Genomic DNA, 12,096 nt, shown 5'->3' on the forward strand with positions numbered 1-12,096 from the left:
TTCCAGCCTCTCTGCCTGTATCAGGACCCAAGGGATGGATTTGTACTGAAGGAGCTGAGGGAAGTGGAGCATTTCATCGTGGTCAGAGATGAGCCACTAGAAGTGGGAGGAACACTTACCTCCAGCCTCATCCAATGCATGGTTATCATGTGATCATAGGTGATGGAACTATGGGTGCTGCCGCACCCCATGGCTTGAAGTGGTTTCCATTATATACAGGGTTTACAGTTTTGTCCAATGGCTCTCAGCACCCTCGTGACAATAGAACCTCAGAATTACGAACACCAGAGTCAACCACAAAATCTGATTTAGAACCAGAAGTACACAATCAGGCAGCAGCAGAGAAGACAGAAAAAAAAAAAAAAGAAGGCAAATACAGTACCGTACTGTGTTAAACATAAACTACGTAAAAAAATAAAAATAATAAAAAAAGGAAAGCAGCATTTTTGTTCTGCATAGTAAAGTTTCAAAGCTGTAGTAAGTCAATGTTCAGTTGTAAACTTTTGAAAGAACAATGTTTTGTTCAGAGTTACGTACATTTCAGAATTACAAACAACCTCCATTCCCAGGGTGTTCCTAACTCTGAGGTTCTGCTGTATACAATTTGTTCCAGCACCCCTGCGCGTAGTTTGCACAGACATAAAGTGTGAGAAAGTTTCAGCAGAAAAAGATTACACACAGCTTTGGAATTTGGAGATCATTATTAAATATTTTCCTTCCGCCTGTCAGTTCACATTAGTCAGCTCTTACTAGCATAGTATAAAAACTGTTACAATACTCACATAGATACTTGGTGTGTTTCATCAGCTACCATTTGTTGCTCATTTCTCCTTTTGCTTATATTTATTTTTCTGTTTATCATTAAGAACCTGGTTAGTTCATCTTTAACTGTTTTGTTGTGCAAGCATTTCCCTCCTTGAGGTCCTGCGTAGGTCTATAACGAGGCTATTTTATATGTTTGGTTTGCCTTATTGGTGTAATAAAAATATACTAATTTAAAAGAATGAGGCAGGGGAGTTCTGGTCATTTTTGTAAGGTATTGAATGTTGCGCTGAGTCGACCCATCTCTGATACTGACTTGCTGCGTGGCCTGAAGCAAATTATTAAATATTATTTATTATTACTACTATACCTCTACCCCAATATAACGCAACCCGATATAACACAAATTTGAATATAACATGGTAAAGCAGCGCTCCGGGGGGGGGGGCAGGGCTGCGCACTCTGGTGGATCAAAGCAAGTTCGATATAACGCGGTTTCACCTATAACGCAGTAAGATTTTTTGGCTCCCGAGGACAGCGTTATATCTGGGTAGAGGTGCATTTATATTGCAGTAGAACCTAGAGCAGGAGTGGCCAAACTTACTGGCCCTCTGAGCCACATACGACAATCTTCAGAAGTTCAAGAGCCAGGGCACACCAGCCAGGAGCCAGGGGTTAAGGCTGCTGAAGCCCCGAGCCCTGGCAGATGCGCCCCGCAGGCTGAAGCCCCAAGCCCCTCCTCCACACAGGGCTGAATTTGGCCCACTGCCTGTATGTGAGGATAGGAAATCTATCAGGGTAGAGGGAATAACACTGGGTAGATCAACAGGGGTATATGAAAGTCAGGAACAGAGAACTGGAGATGGTAGAGCATGTGTATAGGGATAGAAAAAAGTGCAATTAGTATCAGAGAGCTGGGGAGTGCTTAATTGAGGATAGGGAGCAAGTGTCAGGAAATGTACAACATGTGTCAGGATATTAGCACTGAAATAATGGGTCAGATGCTGGATGCTTCCTGATACAAAGCTCACAGCTGTAAATCAGAGAAGAAACTCACTCAGTGATGTAGAATCCTGCGGCCTAATCCTGCTGTCTTTAGGCAGGCAAAACAAACTTGTAATCAAGTGGAATTTGTTCCCTAATGACTATGGGCTTCTGCAGGGGAAACCTAAGGAAGCAAGATCTTGAAAGGGAAGAGAAAATATGAAGTACATCAAAGACATCCCAGAGGGATGTAGGGTGTACAGTTTTATAACTAGTTGGGGCATTCAGTTTTGCTTCATGTAAGAATATTGGCAACCTTGACACCTCAACAAAGAGCCATAGATCTGATTTTGTTTTTGCAATCAAAGTAAATGCCTGAGTGTGTTTAAATTACTTTTGATTCCAATCCCTGACCTCAGAGTAGGGATTTTCTCGATATAGTTGGGCAAACAGAAGAGTTTTCAGTATAAAACAATGCACCACAGCAGGTAGAAAACCTGCCCCTTCAAACCTGCCAGGTCTTGTTTATTTTATTTTTAAAGAAGATTCTTTCACTTGGGAAAGACAAGCCCAAACCAAACCCCTGGATTCAAATCCCAAGCAGCTCAAATCCATCAATGCCCCCCAAGCTGTGTGACACCTTTAGGTGCTATTGCAATAAAAATACTGAATACGTATCTATGTAACAAGGCAGATCCAAACCCCCATCTGGACATACCAAACACTGGGAAAATTTGGGTCTGGATTCCAAAGTCCTAGAGGCAGGGCAGTTCAGATCCTAGGTTTTGGTTGAGCCCTTTATATAGATTCAAATTTCAAATCTGAGTTCATGTTTGGAGCCAGGTCTTATATTCAGATCCAGGTTTTGATACAGCACTTTATGCAGATTCAAACTCTGGATTCAGCTCCACAGTTCATCTCAGATTTTTGGAAAAGGTCTGTCTGTCTCTCATTATAAGTCAGTTTAAGTATCTCCATTCTAAGATGCGAGATTTCTCGGTGCATTTAAAACCTGAATTTGTTGTTGTTTATAATCTCCCCTTTTCAAATTGTCCCAGATTGGCAGCCTTGCTTGCATTCTGCAGCTCTACCAACCATCCCAGTGAGTGTATGTTTCCTTCCTGGTTCTCTGTTTGTCCTCCCCTTTGCCCTCCTGTTGGAATTCCATGCCTGTTTTTTTAAACAGCAGAAGCTGCCAATGCAGATGTTCCAGTGAGTACGTGCAACACGTGCTTCATGTGAAGCGTCAGCTTGCCAACGTTTTAAAGAAACAGAACTCAGCTTTAATAGGTCCTCAACCAAAAAGCGGATACTCTGGATGAAAAATCGTGGCCCTATTTAATTTAATCAGAGGGAGGTTGGGCATTCACTTGATGGTACCGGGATTTCTCCCTCCATTTTTTGAAAAGATCCCAGGTGCCATAAAGTCAGTAATGTATTTACAGGGAGGAAGCCAAAAAATTTTGCTCCTCTCTTTCCCCTCGCTAAACTGTCAATTCTCTGGCTCTAAATAGTTAATTTCCCACCCAGTGAACACATTTCCTACCCCACTTCTGCTCATTATATTTCTCTGTGATTTGTACTGTCATTGGAAAACTATAGTGCAAAGCACAATTTGCATTGGCTGGGTCTGTAGATTTCAGTCACAGCATAACTTATTTTTTCCATTCACTATACAGTGTGAGCAAATATTTAAACCTAACAGAAGAGAATCCACCTTTTTCTCCCTAAGCTTACAGGCTCTGCTGGGATAACAGGAATAAAATGTAATTAAAAACTTGTATTATGAGAAAAAAAAATTGCTTTGTCAGTAAAGTAAGCAGATTTAAGGAGGCAAAATATAATTCCTTACATTGAAATGTGGCCATGACTCCTTGGCTGATACAAAAGGTACCATAAAATCATCACATGACCAAGAATTTGGTTTGAACAAAAGACAGTATCTTCAGCCACACAGAACCCTCCATGTTGGGGCACTGATTCCGTACTGATTCTAAATCACTGCCACCACTCCCTGCAGCAACTAGAAGTTCTCTGGAGTAGACACATCCAAGCAACAACTAATCTTCAAAAAAGAACAGCCTGGCCAACTTTAATTTTATAAGCAAAATAATTCTTTTTGCCTTGAGACTGGTGTAAAATCTCTAGAAACTACAGAAATGAATTTGTAGAGCAACTTAAAATCAAATGAATGAGATTTCAGTGGCTCATTTGAGCCAGCTGCTTAAATATCATATTTCAGACCAACAGGATGCTAAGTGGTCGAGATCTAGATGTCTGAAAAGAGAGATTTATAAGAAGCTGGTGGTATTCCAGCAGGGCTACTCTAGGTAACGCTCTATCTACAGTGCAGTAACAATACCCACTTTATATTATAAGAAACCTATTGCCAAGTCAGGCTGTTTTTAAATTAGACTCTGGCAGGCTGCCTGATTTGGTATGTGTCTGGACAGAGCAGCTTTTATCAATTACTAACAATCCAATCCAATGTATAGAATTGTTCTGTGTGGATCATGCATATCCCCATAGTAGAGATTTGAAACAAACCCCTGATACGGTAGGGTCTACACTGTGCTGGAAGTTGCTCTTTGCCTAACTTAACTAGTGGTGCAACCACATCTTAAAAAAAAGTTGAGCTTGAGGAAGTGGGGGAAGGACAGCAAGAATGAAACTCAAGCATCCTTCAGCTACACTGAGAGAGTAAAGTTGAGGGGCACAGCTCTCCTTGCCTCTCCAGTGGTTGCATCTATGTCTGACACTTTATAATGTGAGTGTATTTTGAACATATCACTGCCCCTGCCCCACAACACACCCCCAGCCTCGCACTGCCCCACCCCCAGCGCACATGCAGCCTGGCACTTCCCCTGCCCTCTAGCGCCCTCCCAGCGCACACGCAGCCTGGCACTTCCCCTGCCCTCTAGCGCCCTCCCAGCGCACACGCAGCCTGGCACTGCTCTGCCCCTCAGCATACACTCAGCCTGACACTGCCCCCCGGCCCACCCTCAGATGGCACCACACCGCCCCTTAGCACACACCCAGCCTAGCACCGCCCCACCCGCCCCAGCACACACCCAGCCTGGCACTGCTCTGCCCCCCCAGCACACACTCAGCCTGGCACTGCTCTGCCCCCCCAGCACACACCCAGCCTGGCACTGCCCCCTGGTGCACCCCCAGCCTGGCACGGCACCGCCCCGCCCCCCAGGGCACGCCCAGCCTGGCACCACCCCACACCCCAGCACCCCCCCAGCCTGGCACTGCTCCTGCCCCCAGCGTGCACCCAGCCTGGCACCGCCCCGCCCCCCAGGGCACGCCCAGCCTGGCACCGCCCCTGCCCCCCCAGGGCACGCCCAGCTTGGCCCCGCCCCGCCCCCCAGGGCACGCCCAGCCTGGCACCGCCCCTGCCCCCAGCGCACGCCCAGCCTGGCACCGCCCCTGCCCCCCCAGCCTGGCCCCGCCCCGCCCCCCAGGGCACGCCCAGCCTGGCACCGCCCCGCCCCCCAGGGCACGCCCAGCCTGGCACCGCCCCTGCCCCCAGCGCACCCCCAGCCTGGCACCGCCCATGCCCCTCCAGCGCCCTCCCCAGCCTGGCACCGCCCCGCCCCCCAGCGCACCCCCAGCCTAGCACTGGACACTCCACCTTCCCGGGCCCCTAAGGGTTAAACCCGGTGTGTCGTAAAGTGTCGCGCTCCGGAGCAGGCTCCGCTTTCCGGCCGTGGTGGCGCTTCCTTTGCGGCAGTTCGGGCAGGCGCGGCCGGAGGGTGGGCGAGCGGGCGGAGGGAGGCGCGCAGGCGGCGCGCGGACCGGGGATGAGGGCGGCCCCGCGGGGCGGCTGGTAGCTCCAGGCCGGGGGCAGGCCCCCCCAGCTCCCCGCCCCCCATGTGGCTGCAGCAGCGGCTGAAGGGCTTCCCGGGGCTGCTCTCCAGCAGCTGGGCCCGGCGCCTCCTGGCCCTGCTCGGCTTCCTGCTCGTCGCCTACTGGTACCTGGGGGGCGCCCGGCTGCGCCTGCCCTGGGGCGCCGGGGAGCCGCGGGGCGGGGAGGCCGGGCTCTGCCTGCAGGCCGCCACGCGGGCCTGGCCGGGGCTGGAGGAGCGCGGCGATGCCCTGAGGCTGCGCCTCCCCGGGGACGGCGGCCAGGAGGCTCCGGGGGGGCACCCGGCCCTAGTGGGCAACGGCTTCCTCCTGCTGGACGTGGCCTCCAACCGGCTCTGGGTGTCCGCCGGGGCCTCCGCGGCCGGCCCGGCCCACGCCACCGACTACCCGGCGCTGGTGCAGCTCAAGGCGGTGAGCGGCCAAGCTGAGGCCCGGGCCGCGGCGGTGGTGCTGAGGGACGGGGCGGTGCGGAGGGTCCGGTGTCTCCAGAGCGGGCAGGGGGCGACTGCAGCGCAGACCCCCGCCCGCGACTGCGTGACGGTCCGGGAGGAGCTGCTGGCTCACCGCAGCCGGCCCCATCTCTACCTGCAGCGGATCCACATCTCCAACCCCACCGAGAGGGTCACCGCCTTCGAGGCCTCCACTCCTTCCTCCTCCACCTCTGCCCTGGGAGCCAAGTTTGCCACCAGCCTGGAGAAGGTGGGGGACCGGCAATTCCTGCTCTCCTCTGGCCGGGTGCTCCTTGCTGGCAGCTCCAAGGTGGTGCTGGTGGTGGTGGCTGCCAAGAAACTGGTGACCCGGGTGCAGGTGGCACCCAAGTCTCAGTTCCACGAGACAGTGCTGTCTGTGGTATACACCTCAGAGCCCATCGAGACCTCCAGCCTGGAGGAAACCTTCAGCAAGCTGAGGGAGTTGGCTAAGAAGGAGATGCTGGAGGTGATGCAGATGGGGGTTGAGGACCTGTTCCAGGAGCACCAGCAGACTTGGTCCGATTTGTTTATTTCAGGTAAGGAGTGCTAGGTTCACTTGACAATCAGATAGTGAGAGCCCCACCCACACCCTTCTGGTCACTTACAAAGATTTTCAGCTCACATGGAATTCCATCCTCTTTATGAGATGGTTAGAGGGACCGTAGGGATGTCTCAGGTTGTTAGTAATCTAATGCTTTTTACTCAAAGCACTTCAAAGGTAGCTAAGCATGATTAGATAAAGAAACTAAGGTTAAGGAGAGAATTTTAACAAGCAGCTTCTGATTTCTAACTCTGCTCTGGATCTGCCACTGACTTGCTGTGTAGTTTGAGGCAAGTCAGAGACCAAAACAAAGTAGCCTCTGATCCTGGCTGCCCAGTTTGGGAAACTTTAGGCTAAGCACTTCAGAAGTGCTTAGCACCCACAACTTTAAGTTAATGGGACTGGTGGGGGCTGAATACTAAGACACTCCCACTTAATAGGGCTGGAAGAGACCATGAGAGGTCATCTCATCCAGCCCTGTGTGCTGAGACAAAACCAAGTATACCTAGACCATCCCTGACAGGTGTTTGTCTAATCCATTCTTAAAAACTTCCAATAATGGGGATTCCACAATCTCCCTTGAAAGCCTAGTTCAGTACTTAAATACCCTTAAAGTTAAAAAGTTTTTCCTAATATTTAACCTAAATCTTTCTGGCTGCAGATTAAGTCCATTACTTCTTGTCCTACCTTAAATGGACATGGAGAACAATTGATCGCTGTCCTTTTTATAACAGGCCATAACATATCTGAAGACTTATCAACTCACGCCCCCCTCCCTCTCCCCCAACCCCATCTTTTTTCCCCTCAAGGCTAAACATACCCATTTTTTTAACCTTTCCTCAGAGGTAATCTATTGTTACAGGCTGGATCAGTAGGATGAGGCAACAAAGTACCTAAATAAATCTGGTAAATTACAGTTTGTAAACAGTTTAAAAAAGCATGGAAAATCCAACTACATTAATAAGCAAGTTAGTCACCATTGCACATCTGTAGGGTCTCCTAAGCAGCAGAAGTTCTATTAACTAGAGAGAATGCAACCACAGACGCTCCTAACCGAGAGCTCCTTGGTTTCTCCAGGGATAATGTAATAGTCCTGCACTTGCTTTAGACTGGATAGGGTTGGTTAACACTAAGTTAATGTCAGCATACTGGAACTGATGTAGGCTTGAGGTGTCTCCATGTGTTGTACATGTGTACAGTTCTAGGGAAAGAGAGTATGTAAGTCTCCTTTCACAGGATATGTATCTTGCCCATTAAAAAACTTTCTCTGGGCTGAAACTCAGTACAAGATCTGCACATAGCAATTTTTTTTAAAATGAAAAAAAATGCAACTTTTCCTGTTTTGATTATTATAAATGGTACGTGATCAGGTTCCGAATTTGTTCCATTCACTTCAGTGTTTTCAAACCAAGTTAAAATGGAAGATACCAGGGTTAGAAATGGCTGAGCACTGGCAGCCAAGCGTAAGCATTTGTACTCAGTTCCTTGTCACCCCCACACCAACATCTGTGTAGCCGTTAGCACCAGTGTCTGCAAATCTGAACTTCCTGTTTTCTCTGTTTAAACACTTAACGTCACACCTGTTTGCCAAACTGAGGGATTTTTTTTCTATATTACAGGAGTCGAAATGAGAAAGATTACAGATTCCCACACACCATCCAGCAAGACCGTCAATATGACTCTCTACTATGTCCTGTCCTGCATGCCAGCTCCTCTGCTGGACCCACTCATCAGTGGTGAGGACAGAGAAAAAATGGAAGCCAATTTGAACTATGCCGACCACTGCTTCAGTGGCCATGCAACTATGCATGCAGAGAACCTGTGGCCCGAGAAGCTGTCCAGTGTTCCTCAGATCCTGCAGCTCTCAGACTTGTGGAAGCTGACTCTCCAGAAGCGAGGATGCAAGAGCCTGGTGGCGGCTGGGGTCCATGGTCTCATGCAGGGGATGGTGCTCAGCTTTGGAGGTCTGCAGTTCACAGAAAACCACCTCCAGTTTCAGGCTGACCCTGATGTGCTTCACAACAGTTATTCCCTGCGTGGCATCCACTATAACAAGGACCTGATTAACCTGGCTGTTCTGCTGGATGCTGAAGGAAAGCCCTTCCTGCACGTGTCTGTGAAGTTCCAGGACAAGCCAGTTAGGCTGTATGCTTGTGAGGCAGGCTGCTTGAATGAGCCTGTGGAGTTGACCTCTGAGCTGCGGGGCCACACCTTCCCTGTCATGGTAACTCAGCCTATCACACCATTACTTTATATATCTACAGACCTGACCCATCTGCAAGACCTGAGACACACACTACATCTGAAAGCTATCCTGGCCCATGAGGAGCACATGGCCAAGCAGTACCCAGGTTTACCCTTCCTGTTCTGGTTCAGTGTGGCCTCCTTAATCACACTCTTCCACCTGTTTCTGTTCAAACTCATCTACAATGAATACTGTGGGCCAGGAGCCAAGCCGCTCTTCAGGAGTAAGGTATAAAGCTGCCACTCTCCGCTGCTTTCTTGGGAGCCAAGTCATCGGCCTGGTTTTCTGTCAGCTGTTCCTAGGGAGGTTCTCTCTGGTTGTGAAAGGGTTTGGAGTCTGTCTTGAAATATGTGATGTGTGTGTGTACACTTGCGCCGAAAGGTGACTCTTCCTGTAGGATTAGGTCAGGGAGACTGCAAGAATAAGGCTCACTCAACCATTAACGAAATAAATCCATTGTTTCCTTGTAAAAATCTATGGATGGCTGCCGTTTAAAGCAGACGCCTTCTTTCACTGCAGCGACTTGGAGGTTTGTTTGTATTAACACCGCAGTTGCGGCAGTGACACCATACAGTGTTTGGCCTGCAATTATACAGTAGTGGAATGTTAGTGACAAAGCTGCTGTGCTTTTTCCACGGAGTACTCTTATCCCTACTGTTGTGTGGGCATTGCTTGCACACTTGCCTGCTGTGTGTGAATTGTGTAGTGTGGAAATTCACACACATGCAAGCTCCTGCCCTAGTACATAGTCCAGATGCTTATTTGTTGGGTCTGTGGATAAATATTCTAGACGTGTAGTCACTGCACGGTTCTCACTGAATGTCACCTTTACTAGCCTCAGTTTGGATAAGTGCTAAACCAATATTAGTTCTCGTGCTATTTAGACTAAATGTGCAGCCATCCTGAAGTCAGGACAAGAGGGTTCTTTCCTGAAAGCTGGGGATTTGGGCCCCAAGATTTGTTGCACCTCTCAGCTGCATAAGGGCTTTGACTACTTGGTTTACGAGGTATAGTCAAGGGCAACGGCAGAAGAGATGGAAACTTAGTACAGAACAGAGACTAGGAAATGTTCTCCTGCTCTTAGTGCCAATACTTTCTAACTGCACCTTACTGGCATGGAGGGAAGATGAAAAATTAGACTGATTTGCTGTGTGAGCCAAGTGCATTGTTTAAAACCGCCTCTCCTTAGGATCAATTGTAAGACTTAATTGCGGAATTGTTTTGTGTGTTTATTAATAAACAGTCACCAAATAGAGATGTGCTCAGGGGAAACATTCTGGCTTCAGATTGTCCTGCTTTTTTAAATTGGAAAAGCAAATTAAATGAAGGTTAGCTGAGGCTGGACTAGACACTGGATTTAGTTTAAATTTTCACCAAATAAGAGGGGGTTAGAGATGGACTTTCACGGAGATTCTCTCATATGCAAGTAACTTACTGCCTCCCTCACTGCTGGTGGGAGGCTGATCCTGAGTGGTGCTGAACACTTGCAGTCCTGTGAGGTCATTGGGAGTTGAAGCATTTGTGGCTGGACTCCAGCTAGACATAGGAAGATGTAGATTAAATGTACAGCTCACAGAAATCTGCAGACAGTTGCATTCTTTCTCCAGGCATTACCCTGAGATCATGATCAAAATATTAATAGCAAAGGGAAAAGTGCTCAGGAAGTCATCTGTATTGTGGTGCGGGCTACTACATCCTGGAACTCAAACTATCTCATGATCCTTATTCACTGCTGTCTGTATCTCTCTCTGCCTTTGCTACTGGAGGATTGGGGAGATTCACCTTCTGCCTTTTACATAATGGATTGTGTTCACCATTACAGCTTATTAGCACTGACACTATCCACTAAATTACTGAGAAACTGCACAGCCATAGACTTGGAGCTGAGTAAGCATCTGTTTCTTGCATTGGTGCTCTTTGCTTTGCAAGGAGTCGTGCAACGTACAGCAGATTAGCTCATTCAGTGTCTTGGGCTGGAGCCAGCTTCAGTGAAGATGGTACAGAGCTTCTGTGGTCTAATGACAGCTCAGTGCCACAGACAGAGATGAAGTGAAATCTGTTGCTGAAATATAATGTTTCTATAGCTGTAAGCAAGATAACACCTTGTTTTATTAATTGCACAGGAAGATCCCAGTGTCTGAGCAAGTGAACTAACAGTCCTGCTTTCAGCCTCCATTTGCACAAGACACCTAGTGCCTGACAGTTCTGCAGCTGAGAACAAGGATCTTCTGAAAGCAACAACCCTTTTGTGCCTTGTTAAGAGGGGAACCTGTGGCTTGGAAAGTTGATGGTTATGCAAGGGTTTACACGAGAGTCTCATGTATCACTGGGGTGTCTTTTTGACGTGTAACATCTTCAGTTCCATAAGATTAATCCATTTGGTGAGGAATACTTGAAAATATAACGAGTCTTTGATTCTTTTTAACTTTACAGGAAAATAAAGAATGAGCGTTCCCTTCAGAATTAACCTAACTAGAAAACTCTTTAATTCAGTGTCACTTCTCCTTTCTAGTATGCATTTTAATTTATTGCACGGTGGGACGGGATGTTAATTTTGCATTCAACTTTGATAACAGATAACACCCACTTAAACTGTATATAAAGTGCTGGTGTCACACGTTTAGTTCAGCCTCTGTGATTGTAGAGTGCAAAACAATCAGTTTAATGAAGTGATTTCTGGGTTAAATTTGGAAATGTTGACCTGTCAGTTTTCTGTTCTGAGGATAATATTGAGAGTTTGTGCATTGGTATATTCTGGCTACTGGGGAGCTGTCTGACTTTGTAGTGATTTGAAGATTGTTTGGTTTTAAAATACCAAAGCTGTTTTTAAATAAATACCTTTCAGTCTACATGTCTTATGGTTCACTTTTTCTGTAGGTTAAAAAGCAGCAGCACCACCTTTTGAAAACGGAGTGCCAGCAGCTTTAATTACAGCCAGAACCGAGTACACTACTGAAGTGGGTTTGGATTTAAAGGGGGAAAAAAATGGTGGGAAAAGGGATAAGAACTCCCAACTTTCTCTAAGTCATGGGTAAAAGTAAAATTTTGTACACACAATAGCTAGATGTTGAGAAACTTATTTCCAGGCAGTAGTCTTTTTAAAAAGAACAAAAGATGCTATTACTCATACTTTAGGAAGCAGAATAAAGAAAGTACAAATGTCAGCCTTGCACACAGATAGTTCCATATCGAATAGGGGGAGAAGAACCAGCTCTTAATACAAT

At 47.6% G+C, this 12,096-nt stretch overlaps 1 protein-coding gene across 1 annotated transcript; it reads left to right on the forward strand.

Moving 5' to 3' along the window:
* The first annotated feature begins 5,556 nt into the window (after positions 1-5,556).
* Positions 5,557-11,721, forward strand: KIAA2013 (KIAA2013 ortholog). The gene is made up of 3 exons (XM_030537548.1): positions 5,557-6,622; positions 8,247-9,100; positions 10,996-11,721. Exons 1-3 carry the CDS (start codon positions 5,623-5,625, stop codon positions 11,011-11,013), a joined length of 1,872 nt encoding a protein of 623 aa, XP_030393408.1. The 5' UTR covers positions 5,557-5,622; the 3' UTR covers positions 11,014-11,721.
* The last annotated feature ends 375 nt before the right edge of the window (positions 11,722-12,096 follow it).

The sequence above is a fragment of the Gopherus evgoodei genome, chromosome 18 (assembly GCF_007399415.2).
Source record: "Gopherus evgoodei ecotype Sinaloan lineage chromosome 18, rGopEvg1_v1.p, whole genome shotgun sequence".
In the NCBI taxonomy this organism is placed as follows: domain Eukaryota; kingdom Metazoa; phylum Chordata; order Testudines; family Testudinidae; genus Gopherus; species Gopherus evgoodei.

What these genes read in the sequence shown, in the direction of transcription:
- KIAA2013 (XM_030537548.1), top strand. Translation starts at nt 5,623, where the DNA reads ATGTGGCTGCAGCAGCGGCTGAAGGGCTTCCCGGGGCTGCTCTCCAGC. An exon ending in GTCCGATTTGTTTATTTCAG is followed by an intron (nt 6,623 to 8,246) that starts GTAAGGAGTGCT and finishes TCTATATTACAG; the next exon opens with GAGTCGAAATGAGAAAGATT.